General features: G+C 34.8%; 1 protein-coding gene across 4 annotated transcripts in view; it reads left to right on the top strand.

The window, feature by feature from the left end:
* The window catches only part of FGD4 (FYVE, RhoGEF and PH domain containing 4), a 207635-nt gene extending 205311 nt beyond the window's left edge, over positions 1–2324 (top strand). For 3 of the 4 annotated variants that reach the window (XM_074270589.1, XM_074270588.1, XM_074270591.1), the window contains one exon: positions 408–798. In XM_074270589.1, the coding sequence (XP_074126690.1) occupies positions 408–665 (258 nt within the window). In that variant the 3' untranslated portion in view covers positions 666–798. Of the gene's footprint in view, positions 1–407 lie in introns of all 4 variants that reach the window. The other variant, XM_074270586.1, reaches the window with a different exon arrangement.
* The last annotated feature ends 11429 nt before the right edge of the window (positions 2325–13753 follow it).

The raw sequence follows: 13753 nt of genomic DNA, 5'->3' as shown, positions 1-13753 counted from the left end.
AAGACTATGATCCAGGTATTGAATTAATTGAAGAAGGAAGGCTCTCCTAGAGCTGTCCTAGAAATCTACCTGGAGTAGCCACCAGAATTTGATATGATTTGAATGAACCTCAAAGGAATATAGATTGCTAAAAGACATTGGCAGAGGGTACATCCAAAAGTGTGAACAATTATATGATTTTATATATATATATATATATATATATATATATATATATATATATATATATATATATATATATGTATGTATGTATGTATTACATATACTTATATATTAAAGATATATATTGCATTTTCTTTCTATTCATAAAATAAATTCATTAAGGGTTTAGGATTTGGCTCTTGTTTCTTTTTGTGCTTTTTCTTTGTCATATTCTATTCTAAATCCTCATGGCATTTTGTTCTTAGGATGTCAGAGCTCAAGCAACCATTCCACTCCTGGGCTACACAGTAGATGATACACCAAGGAATGCTGATCTCCCTCATAGTTTCAAACTGACTCAATCTAAGTCTGTGCATAGCTTTTCTGCAGACAGTGAGGAACTAAAACAGAAATGGTTGAAAATCATCCACTTAGCTGTCAAAGGTGAGACATCTGAGTATCCAAATGAACTACAAGTCACTGAAAATGATCATCCTGGACTAACAAGAAAGTCAGAGTGCTGAGTTACTGTTGTTCTACTGTTAGTGGTTGGGAGTGGGGAAAGGAAGCAGCCATGTGATGAAGCAAATGAACGGGGAAAAAAAAAACACCAGAAAATAAGACATTCCCAGCAACCCTCCATCTTTTAGCACTTTATATAAGCAAATTTTGAGATAGGAGGGGAAGGGTGTGTAAGAACAGACTATTTTCCTAAACTGTATCATTAACAAAGTTGTTGTAGAGTCATTTCACTGATAATTTTTTATTAATGTGAACAATGAGACATCTTTAAGAATTCTGCCTTGATCATTTATTACTTGTGTTTGTTTTAAAGAAAATGGCATTTGATTCTCCTGCTGTTGGGTTAAAATGTGCCAAATTGTTATATTTTTTGCTCTTGGAGTAGGACTTGGGACAATTTGAAAAATATACCTCTATATTGCCAAAATAGATAGGTAGTGAAAAATATAAGGATAGTTTAATGCATCTGCTTTATTGAAGTTAGTATCTAAGGCTATTTACACACATTGTGTATGTTTAACAATATATTTTCTTATAGAAAAAAATCAAAATGACAAATTACATTGACTTTTAGAATTTCAATTTATCAAGAATAAAAAGCTAATTGTTTTTCTTCCAAAAAATGTATTATTCAAATAAGGAAAAGAAACAAAAGTATAAGCATTTATGTATAATATCAAACAGATTGTACTTTGACTTCATGGTTTTAGAATCATATTTGTCTATTATTTATATATTTTTTTAAAACAAAGCATGTTTTATCTTGGAATTAAACAAAATAGTCTAATGAATGTTTTGACAATTTAGGTTTAATTAATTTATACCTAATGGTCTTGATATTTTTGTAAGCTTAACAAAAATAGCAATTTATATAACATGTAACAAATTATTGAATTCCAACTCTATTTTAAGACTATTAATATTTTCTTTTATGTTCTGTGCCTATTTAAAACAATGCCTCTATTTGAAGGTGCTAATATTACATATTTGAATATGAGATGTAGATTCAGATAGTAATGTTTTTGTCTTCATTATTTTGAGATAAGATAAATTACCATTTTGATCACTGGGACACTCAAGAGCATTTAGAACATTTCATTTTTATAATCATATGAATGGATCTGAAGATATTCTCTGTGGGAAACCTAACTGAACTAGGACTTGGAGACACTACTTGGTAAACTTTCTCATTGAAGAACAATGTTTTCAATAAGGCTTTTTACTTGTTTTCTATAGGCACATTTAAATGTAGAATATATACTACATGTATATTTCATATTCATGTATCAATCTATTCATCCCATCTTAACTATTTAGTAAGCACCTGCTATGTATAAACTGTGTATGGTAGTACAATTCACTTGAATTCCTAGCATTTATTAAGTTTTAGACAACTAATACAATTTCAATTATCAGGAAGAAATGGTTTTTTAAAATAGTAAAACATCTTAAAATATGTCCATGAAAAATTTTATTTTCTCTCAAATCTACAAAGCTCTTCATTTTTTCCCTGAGATCATTATTTCAAGAAGGAAAATAACAAATTCATTTTTTAAAAAAGATTTTATTTTAGTTTACAGATTTTGGGAAAGTGATACAAAACAATCTTTTGGTGGCTTTTTTTTTAAACTAGGTATTTTAATTTTTTTAAATCATACCTCTGCTTAGACACTGCTTCATAGTATAATGAATAATATAGTTCTTGCATTTAAAATGTCATTATCTTCTCAAGTTAAGCCATTTCTTCTGTATATTTATTTCTTTTTTCTTTTTATTCCTATTATGTGAGTGCTAAAAGACTCAAATGCTTTCTCTTCCTCATCTTTGTTTTTTAAATGTTTCCCTCAGAAACCAAGAAATGACTGAATTCATGAAATCTGCTCTTCATAACATTAAAACATTCCAGTTCTTTTTTTTCTTAAGATTTATTTAAAGTTTTTTAAATATTGTAGAGAGTACACATTTTTATATCCAGCTTTTTAAAAAAGCTTACTCATGCACATGCCAGCAGTCTCTAACATGGTACTTCAATGAAAATACCACTTTTGTTTTGGTATGCTTTGCTTATTCTTCAGAGTAAACATTTACAATGAAGACTTGAATGTGAAAGTATCTGTCCAAAAGGAGTGTGTATTCTCTCTTGAGCTTAAAGTTAATGTTGCACTTTAAATTGTGGTTTTTATTTTCCATTAATGAAACAAGTTATTTAAATAATTTTAAAGAATATGAGCAATTAAGAACTTTATTTAAAATACTACTCTTTTTTAATCATATCTGTTAATTTGAAAGTTAGAATGTAGAAAAGATGTAAACTTCTTATACAAATAAATTAAAATAAATTCTATCTGATCCTAAGTAGATTAGTCAAAAATACATGTAAGGTGACAAAGAATGTTTGCTTTTTTTTTTTTTTTTTTTTACATATTTTAAAGAAACTATAGATTTTCTGGTACTGCAGGGTTGTTTAAAAATCATTAATGCCTTCTGAAAAACTTTTTTTTTAAATTAAAATAATTCTTCCAGTATAATATTCTATTATTTTCTTGCTGCTGTCATGATCCTGAAGATTTACAAAGAAATATTAGGATTTTTTTTTAAACTTTGTCTGTTCAGCTCCTTCTATTCTGCTTATTCTCATTTTGCTTTCTGGCAGATAGCCTTTGTGAAGTCTTTTATAGTATTTTCTGTCTAGATTTTAACCTTACATAGGGGAAAGGCAGAACTGAAGATAGACATGTAAGGTGAAGGCAAGATCCTGGTTTCTATAAAAGTCCTTGCTATATAATACTGAAGAAAACGAATGGAAATAAAAGTTGTTTCATAAGACATATTCATGACATATTAACACATAACAGGTCTTTTGTAACATGCTTTACAGATAGTAGTCTGTTGAGTTTCTTTTTCATTCTTGCTCCATATTTTATGTCTATAGAATCACTTAATGAACTCATTAACTTATCTGTGAGAATAATGTTTATATCAACTGTACACCAAGATAAGTTTATTTTAAAAATTCCTTTTGTGAAATTATTTTTGCATGCTTAAAACATTAAATTATTTATGCTATGTTTCACAAATGAGAATTAAATTATTTGAATGGAAACATTTCTGTTACACTGTTAAACATTCTACTAATTGTTTACATTGATTTCTAGAATAACTCATTCTCTTTGTATCTATTGTGTCAGTTTAATTTTGCACTCTAACAAGATGTGATGGGAGAGAACAGCAAGACTGAGAAAGATAAGAATAAATCAGAATATGAACAGATGAAAAGTAATCAAAGTATAATCTTTATCTTCATATTACTAAGAAATTTGGGTCAATGGGGAATACACAAAATATAAAAGGGGGATAATACTTCTTACTTACCAAAGGGACTGGGTTGCTTTTGTTAAGATCAACATGAAGATTTTTACATACATGCCCCCCCTCCCCAATTTCCACTAGGCATCATCTTTTCATCCTGTTTTTTGTTGATGTTTTGAAGAATTTCACCCTCTTGGGATATTCTGTTCAGCTTACTGTGGGGAAGTCAGCTAACAACAGTAACATTCCATTATCTTACTTGATTAAAGATTTTGCACAACGCTCTTGTGCACTTGCTTTCTGTCAACTCCTGCACAAAATAGCACAATTTCTGTGAAATGTTTTTTCTATTTATTGGCAAATAATAATTGGTCTTGTTTGTAAAATGTGAAATTGGCAAATGCCACTATTGCATTATTTGAATAATGATACCAAAAAATACACATTTGGAGATGGGAGGAGTCAGAATATCCTAATCTGTGAAGGATCATTTATGTAAAAGAATTGTAACTATCATACACATTATATAGGTATTTAAAAATATTATTTGGAGACCACAGTTAATTGTCAAAACAATCATATCCTTAGATAAAACACTTTTTAAAAAAAAGTCAAATTAACATCATGCCATGTGAGTAAAGTATTGACTAATAATGACTCAAATTCCACATTTAATTCTAATATTAAAAAGTGCATGTGAAAAATTTTAAGATCTATGAATGTAAAATAGTGACAAATATTGTATATAATCTGTAACATATGTATATTTGGTCAGTAAAGGATGAGAATTATAAACATTTGAAAATTAAGCACTTTAATTCCTGTTCAATATTAAAAGTTTGTATCTTGTAAATAAAATCATTATTAAATAACTACTACTGGGTATAATGTAATTTCATATTTTTTTATTGTTTCCCTATAAAGTAATAGGGTAGGGCATATAGGGTATAAGCATCTCAGGTTTTCATTATTCTTGTACAAAATTTTTAGCAAAACTGAGTGTTTTCTATAAACATCATTGCCTCTAGTTCTTTCTTTACAGTAAGTATCTGACAGTCCAGAGATCCAGGTTTTACCAGGTTTATAGCAATTTTAGGTTCACATTCTAAAATTTCAATAAGATTATAGTACAGAACAAAGCTTCTTAAAGTGTGGGTCACAATCCCATAGTTACATAAACTGAAAGTGTGAAAAATATGGGAACAGTAAAAAGTTTCTGATTGTAGCAACCAAAAGTTAATTAAAAATCAAAAGTATAATGAATCTGAAGTGTTTCTTGCAGCATTTGTATTGCACAATTTCACTGCAGCCTTGGTTCTGAACACACAACATGCACTATCTATGCAGGAACACTACCAGAAACACCTTGGCTCAGACTCAAGACAAAGTCGCATAAAAATTTCTTGAGCAAAAAAGCATCAGCAGTGGAAAAAGCTTAAGAAGCCTTGGTAGAGAGTACAGTGATTCAAGATGATTTCATGAGCATATATGTTCATGAGCATATAAGACATATTTGGATTATCAGTTCTTTTGGAAATACATTAACTTCTTCAGGTCATATGGTGCTAATTGTTAATTTACTAATTATGTCTAAGTAGAATCAAATAGGATAAACAAGCATTGCATATAGTTGACTATTGTAGCATTTGACATTGGCAATAGGACATGTTTGACTATTTCTAAAAAGAATTTTAGTTTTATTTGGTTTAATACCAAAGTGTAAATTTATTTGACACTATTTATGATGTTGTAAATGTTTGTCTCTCATGCTGATGATGCTTAGTCTAATAAGAATTTTTACAGAATTTATCATAAGGTGATATATGTAGTATATACTCCACTTGGTACAGCCAAAGTTTATTAAGAACATACTGCCAGGCACTAAAAATAAAAGAAAAAAATGAAATGTCACTACTCTGAAGGATCTCACATTCTATTAGAAAAATGCAAAATTTGTACAAAAAAATTGGCAGAAAGCTCAGAAAAAGGCCTTTTATAGGAGGTGGTACTTGAGCTAAGTCCAGGGTTCTAAAAAATGGAAACAAGAAAGAAAATTCCAGCTAGAGACAGACTGTGCAAAGACAATGGCATGGGAGAAAAAAGTGCAGTATTCATAATGAATAGTTTTTATTTGACCCTAAAGGTATTTGACCACCAAAACTTTCCAAAGGGAAGTAACTTTTTCAATCTTGTGCTTTAGGAATGAATGTTAATATATATCATTCTTTGAATGAGAGAATCCTCTACTGTGCCTAAGGAAGCCACTGATAAGAAAAAAAGGCTCAATATACTCCAAAATAGCAACACTTTTTGGGATGGCAAAAAAAACAAAAAACAAAAAAACAAAAAAAAACAAAGTAGATGCCTAGGAAATGTCTAAATAAGAAGCAGTACATGAATATAATAGAATTATTACTTTGCTTAAATTATTAAGGAATGATGCATGTGGTGAACACAGAAGCATGGAAAGATCTATGTGAATTGATATAAAACAAAGTTAATAGGCCCAAGAAAACTATATGTTTTAAATATAGCATGTCAATGGAAAAAACATTAAACCAAACAAATTAAAAGCAAATGCAACAAAAATTATTTTAAAAATCAAATAGGACTCAAATTGCTACATAAGAAGATATTCCCAGCCCCCATGCCCTGATTTACCCTTTGGTGGAGGTGAAAGGTCCATAGTATAAATGTTTACAGACTTTTCAATGTATCAATCAGATATGCTGACTTTTTTTCTCCTTCTTAAAAATTAGTATTTGACTCCTGTTTCTGTTCTCTGCATGGCAACAGGCCTGTCTTTTCTAGAGTCAACTCCTGCTTGCTCTAATACTCAACTACAGACTGCATGCAGTCATTCCTGGCAATGTAAGGTTCTGGCAAGACTCCTTCCTTGGTCTCCAGGACCTAAATTTAATGTGATTTCCCACTCACAATTTGATCTTGTGCTCTTTCTAGGTCCAGTTAAAAAGTATGTGTGTGGGAGATATTTTAATGCCCGAGAAACTGAGGCAAGATAGAGATTAGAGAGTTTTTAATATTTTATTTGAATGGGAGAGATATACTGGGACCAAATTAGGAGCAGCCAATGACGACATATTTATGCACAGTAGCTAAACAAAGGCAGGAGGGTGGAGTCCAAACTCTTTTGAGCAGGAATCTCCAGGTGGGAACCATAAATCTGGTTCTGACAGGTTGGGGGGTAGGACCATAAATTCTAACAAACTAGGAGTTAAGAAAACATTGGACTCCAGACAATGTCTGGAGGTCCCTTTTCTGAGTTTACACATTGACAATTTATAACATTAGAGCAAATAGCCCTGAGTTATATCAGTCTTAATGAAGGGGGGGAGGGGATTTGCAAGTAAGGAGATTGAAGCAGAACAATAAGAGAAACTGAGACAGGAACAATTAGGGAAACTGAGTCAGGACAATAAGGGAAAATTAGTCAGGACGATAAGGGAAACTGAGTCAGGACAATAAAAGAGAACTGTGGCACACATTCCACATTCTCTCTCTCTTCTGAATATTCAAGTCATTGAATTACCTTCCTCTAGATACCTGGAAGATTTTAGCACCATAATTTTGACCAACCCTATGTAAAACAAACAAACCAAAATAAAACTAGAAAAATGCAAGGACAAGTCTCTCCCTGATAACCCCAGAATTAACAGCGGTACAAAGGCTCCCTTGTTGCAAGCATGTCCTCTGCAGTTCTGGAGCACCATCTTAGCCAGAGAATCCAGTTTGAGATGGACAATTCACTGAGAGTTAGGTCTGTGGTTTAACTCAGCCTCTGCTTATAGAGCAGCAGGGCTCAAGGCCCATTCAGAGAGGCAACTTTCTCCAGGGGAGAAGGGTGAGGCTTGGAGTAGCTCCATCTGTCCCTACCCAAAGGAACAGACAGGGCTGCAGAAAGGATCAGATTTCTGAGCAGTGTGTGCACAGTTAGACTATCAAAGCAGGCAAACCCCGAACTTTTAGAGACCTGATATCTTACTACAAACTTCTTTGAGAATACTGAAATACTAATTAATGAACTGGGGTTACAGGACTGGAGAAACAGATCAAAGAGACTGCCAGTACCAAGACAAGTGTCTGATTTCTGGTTAACAATCCCCAAAACTGAATCTGCCAGGGCAATTCCAACAGAATAAGGATTCCAAAGCTAAAGCATAATAAAAATGAAAAAGGATTCAATCTGAACTAGTGAATTAGGGGGTGGGGCAGAAGTACCTAAGGCAAAGTGAATAGGAGCTGGGGGTTCCCATTCTTTCAGGTATTTTGAGAAAAATGTACAAGTTTCCCCAATTTTCTATTTCACCTCCAAAGTTTAAGAAAAATCCTAAACAGATATTTACTATAAACTTACATTGGTAGCAGGAAATTTATACCAGTAAGTTCACAACTTAGAACAATTATCATATTTAAGTAGATGTTTCATAAGTGAACATTATACATACAAACCAGCTTGCTTTTAAAATACCCAATACATAGAAAAAAATCCCAAATTGCATATTGTCTGTAACAGAAACATTTTTAAAAGGACAAAGAAAAAACTATTATTTTCAGAGGCCCTTTAAATAACCCCAGGATGATCCAATACAATCTATTTAAACTTATAAAGAATGTCCAAATACCACATAAGAAAATCAGCATACTGATATACTATTGATGGAGCTATTAAGTATTCTAATCATTTAGCAAAACAATTTGTTTATATTCTTTGTTTATATCCTTTGACCTATGACCACTATGAGGTCTTGCATGGGACCAGGTGAAGGTTTCTCAAGAAGATTATGAAATGGAGTGGGTCAAACCTTAGACCTAAATTTTAGGAAGTCATGTGATCCCTATTCTCAGAGGGCTGTAGGGCAGAAAAGGTCAGACTCTAGGCCTAAGCTTAGGAAGTTTCGTGACTCACAGGAAGTAGACAGCATTGCTGACCAATGGAAATTACTTCCTTTTCAGTCCATACAATGAATCCAACTCTTTTGCTATATAATTTCACTCTCTGTTTCTAGGCCTGGGGACACACATACCATGGTGGGTTGCTCAGTTGGTATGCTTGGACATACAATCCTTACAAGGATTGTATCTGAAGATGCCTCTGAGTAGCCAATTTAGGTAAGGGGGTCTGGCACCTGTCCCACGCAGTTTATGGGGGCTCATCCATGATCAGTGATTTCCCAGAGAGAGATGGCTAAGGTTCTGATGCAGGGCAGACATCAGGTTGGTTTTCTTTAATCATCCTTGAGATTAGATTCTCAGCCTTCCCCTCTGTGAAGTATGGGCCTGAAGAGAAGGCTTAAATAAAAACAGAAGCAGAGTCTCCAAAAAAAAAAAAAAAAAAAAAAAAGAAAGCCCAAGAGCAAGTGAACACTTGTACACACATAATCTAGAGGTTAAGTCTACTGCCTGTGCACTTGGGCACTTAGACTGAAAGGAGACCCTGGGATCATCAAGGCTTGGTTTGCCAAGGTAAGGGGCCTAGTTAGCCAAAAGGAAGTCCTGAAAAATGGCCCAGAGGAGGGGCGCCCTAGATGACTGCTAGATAGAGGTGACCTCTCCAGCCTTGGGGCTCCAAGTTGAGGCTCTACATATTACAGGATCACAATCCATGAAAATGTAGCTGCTCTCCCCAGTTCAGTGAAATTTGTTATTTGAAATATGATACTAAAAGTAGTTTTTTTATAAATTGTAATCTCTCTGCACTGACTGGTAACAAAGATTTAAGAGTTTGAAAATTTTGGGAAAAACAGAAAAACACTTGGCTCTTTTAAAAGTTGGCAGCAAACACCCAGTCCGCAAGCCTTTTCTGATTCACAGGTTCAGAGCATTTTTGCTCACTACAACTTTAGAAATGGGGAATGGAATGAGTGAATATCTATACAGATTCCAAAAATGCCTTTCATGCTATATGAAAAGAAAAGGGATTTTTGGCAGTCCAACATTACCCATTAAGTATGCAGGGGAACAATTACTGCGAACTGTCCCTGATCTAGAGAGGTTTCTGTTATGTTTTGTAAAGGACAACAGAAGGGGGATTCACTTCAGGCCAAGGGAAACAGGCTTGCAGATTTAGCTGCCCATTCTGCTGCCTGTTTACCCCTGGCCATAGCATTCCCCAACTCTTGACTTCTACATTCCCTCATATAGCTCCCAGGCAAGTAAATTCTGAAAGGGCTGTTAAAGCCTTCTATTTTAGAGCCTGTCTGGAGGATTAGGGGAGGATTGGCAGGTGAATTTTGTACACATGCCTCCTGTCAGGGGCTTCAAACTGCTTTTGATTTTTGTTAATACCTGTACTAATTGGGTAAAAGCCTTCCCTTGTAAGATTGAAAAGGCTGTAGAGTTTTTGCTAAAGGAGATCATTTTCGTTTAAGGACACAACGTTCCACCCATTATCCAATCTTCTTTGAGGAAACAAAAGCAGGAATTTGTGGAAAAGGCACACTCTACTAATTTATCAGCCTGAAGCAGCTCTAAAAGATGAGATCTTTTTCACTTTATCCTAAATGAATCTGGGTCTCGACTGCTTGAATTGGGAAGGATGAAATAATGTTCCCAGGCCACCAGGCCTTGACAGTGTTATAGTTCTGTGGATAACTGGCTCCAGATGCCAATCTGTTGGTCTGTGTGATGACAGGGTTTCCTTGATAGATAGTAAGGGCTGGTGGAAGTGAGGTCTCTGATCCCAGCTTGTTTCTTTAAGCAGCTTTATCCTATCACCCACTTAATCACTAGAGTAATTCAATATTTCTTAGCTAAAATGGTTCCTGAAAGCTTCCACTGATGTACAAGTATTGGTTCTAAATGTTAGAGCGTGGGTTCCATATATTGAAACTATTCAATATTGAAATATTGAGGGACAAGCCTGAAGGCCTAGATAGCAAGGCTGTCCTAGTGTTAGCAATGTATCAGGACTGGTGTGAGAAATCTTCAAAGTATGAAATAAAGAGGAGGGACTGAATGGGACTAGGTGAAGACTTCTCAAGAAGTCTATGAGATAGAGTAGGTCAGACCCTAGCCCTAAGTTTCAGGAAGTAGAGAACATTGCTGACCATTGGTCAGTGGGTTACTCCCTTTTCAGTCCATCCAATGAACCTAAGTCTTTTGCTATATAATTCGCTCCCTGGTTCCTGGGCCCCAGAGCCCCACACACCATCGTGGTTTACTCAGTTGGTGTGCTTGGACTTCTTGCAAGAACCAAATAAATGCTTTCTGTATCTGAAAATGCCTCTGAGGAGTCAATTTAAGTAGTCTAGCACCCTGTCCCACACAGTCTTACAGTCAAAGAGAATCAAAGAAGGGGAAACTATACACATAAAAATGCCTCTTTTCTACAATTTATAGTCTTATAGATTTGTCTGCAACAGAGGTATCACAGACCCTTTGATAGCATGTGGCCCACCATTATTTCCAAGTGCCACCTGGATTAGATTAAAATTTATTTGCAAAATAATAACAAAATAAAAATATAATAAAAAGTATAATTAATGACAGATTTGTTGGTATAGGTGCAGGGGTTCTCAAACTATGGCCCATGGGCCAGATGGCCTGCTGAGGATGTTTATGCGGCCCGCCCAGTTATGGCAAATGGGCTGAGGGGCGGAGACAGAGTGTGAGCTTTTGTTTTTACTATAGTCCGGCCCTCCAACAGTCTGAGGGACAGTGAACTGGCCCCCTATTTAAAAAATTTGAGGACTACTGGTAGGGTTTAGTCTGAAGGAAGCCTGATTTCTAAATTGATAGGTTTTCCTCATTGTTTCCTACTATAGGACTCCTGAGGAAAATCACTTAAAGCTTAGATATAGTTCTGCTCTACATTCCTCAATATGAAACAGAAAGGCTTTTAATATTTAAGTTAGGTAAGCATAGAAAACAGCCACTCATTTCTTCCATTATAAAAGAAATGCTTAAAACTCAAAAGACTACTAATGAGGTATTGATAGATTTTTAAAATGAATATTTTAAAGTATTCCTAAACCTCCTATTCTGTTCTCCTGAGAGGGTGATAGTTGATGCCCAGCTTAATAAATGCTAGTTGACTGACAAATATGATTTATTTGGTGGGATTGCTAAAGGTTTATTTGACCTTTATCTTAACTCTGTACTGTCCCAACAGCAGCCAGGTGGTATGGGGAATAGAAGAGTACCCTTAGAATCAGATAGACTTAAGTTCAAATGCAGCATCAGACATCTGCTAGCTGTGTGAGTCTGAGCAAGTCACTTAACCTCTGCTGCCTCAGTCTCATCTATAAAATGAGGATAATACGTCACAGGATTGTTGCAAGGATCAAATGAAATACTGTTTGCATACTATATAGCTCAGTCCTTGGCATATAATTGTTTTTGGTCAACCTGCCATCTGGGGGGGAGGGGGAGAAGGAGGGGAAAAATTAGAACAAAAGGTTTGGCAATTGTCAATGTTGTAAAATTACCCATGCATATATCTGGCAAATAAAAACTATTATAATAAAAAACAATAAAAAAAGAACTCAGGTCCTCCTGACTTCAAGAATGGTGCTCTATCTACTGCACCACCTTGCTTGTTTTTCATTTTGGAAGACCACCAATGACATCAGGAGGGTGATGTTTTGACTTACAAGTGAAGTGGATTTAAGTGAGGCAGGCCTGTTCAAAGCTACCAGTTTCTCTTCCAGAGTCATCTAAATCCAGTGGGAAGATCAGGATGACTGGAGATGGCCCAAGATGCAATAGGAGACCTTGGTCTTTTTAAGCTTAGGTTTTTCTCTAATTGTCAGTTTAAGTGACGTAACACTCACTCTATGACTAAAGACTGGGTAACAATGGAGGCAAAAGATGGCCTAGTCTGATTTCACAAAAGAATTATTGTTGAAGAGTAGCACCGTATGTAAGTATGACTGCCCATGTGGTTTGGGAAGAAGAGGAGAAGGAGGAAAGGAAAGAACAACAGGAGGGTGTAGCAGCATTGTTCAACTGAAATTGGCCAATTCTGTCCCCAATTCATATTGTTGTTCAGCCTTTATTCTCAAAGAGGATCTATGATATCACGAGGGTGATGTCTGGACTTGGAAGTGAACTGGATTTAAATGAGACAGAACTGTGCAAAATAAACAGCCTGATTCTCATTTCCTGAGTCATTAGAATTCACTGGCAAGACATAGGCCATAGGGTTATGGCCCCCAGTAGTTGTAATATGCTCTCTAAACTATAATGTTCTCTGTTGAGGTTTTCTTGGGGTCTCTGGGAGTAGCCTTCATTTCAGTTCAGTAATCATCACACAAGTAGCCCAAGGTTAAAGTCCAAATCCTTTATTATCTCTTTCAAGTCACTTCTCTTAGGGCTCAGCTAGTTTTCTGGAGGCCTATCTCCTTGGTTCTGTGGGCTTAAATTTCCACCTGCCTTGGAATGAATCTGTCTTAGCCTCGGAGAGCTTCCAGTGCGCTTGTCCTTTCTGGCCCTGAGAGCATCTCGCTTATATGTTCCACATAAGTATATGCCAATCATTATATCACTAGGAAAAAAATTATTTGTTGTAGGATTAAATGAATACTAAACTAAATTTAACCACTGTCTCTTCAATTCCACTTAGTATCTTGTTTCAAATTCTGGCCCATAACATCTCCTTGTAGGATTAAATCAATCATGCTGAACCATGTTAAATTAGATAACTATTGTCTCTATCAATTCCACTGACTTAGTACTTTGTAAGAATCCTTTGTTTCAAGTTCAGAGTTCTAGCTCATAATAAGTAGTAGTAGTGCTTGATCGAAGAATATGCACCATTTTA

Source organism: Sminthopsis crassicaudata, chromosome 5 (genome assembly GCF_048593235.1).
Source record: "Sminthopsis crassicaudata isolate SCR6 chromosome 5, ASM4859323v1, whole genome shotgun sequence".
In the NCBI taxonomy this organism is placed as follows: Eukaryota; Metazoa; Chordata; class Mammalia; order Dasyuromorphia; family Dasyuridae; genus Sminthopsis; species Sminthopsis crassicaudata.
This window is presented reverse-complemented; position numbering and strand designations above follow the sequence as displayed.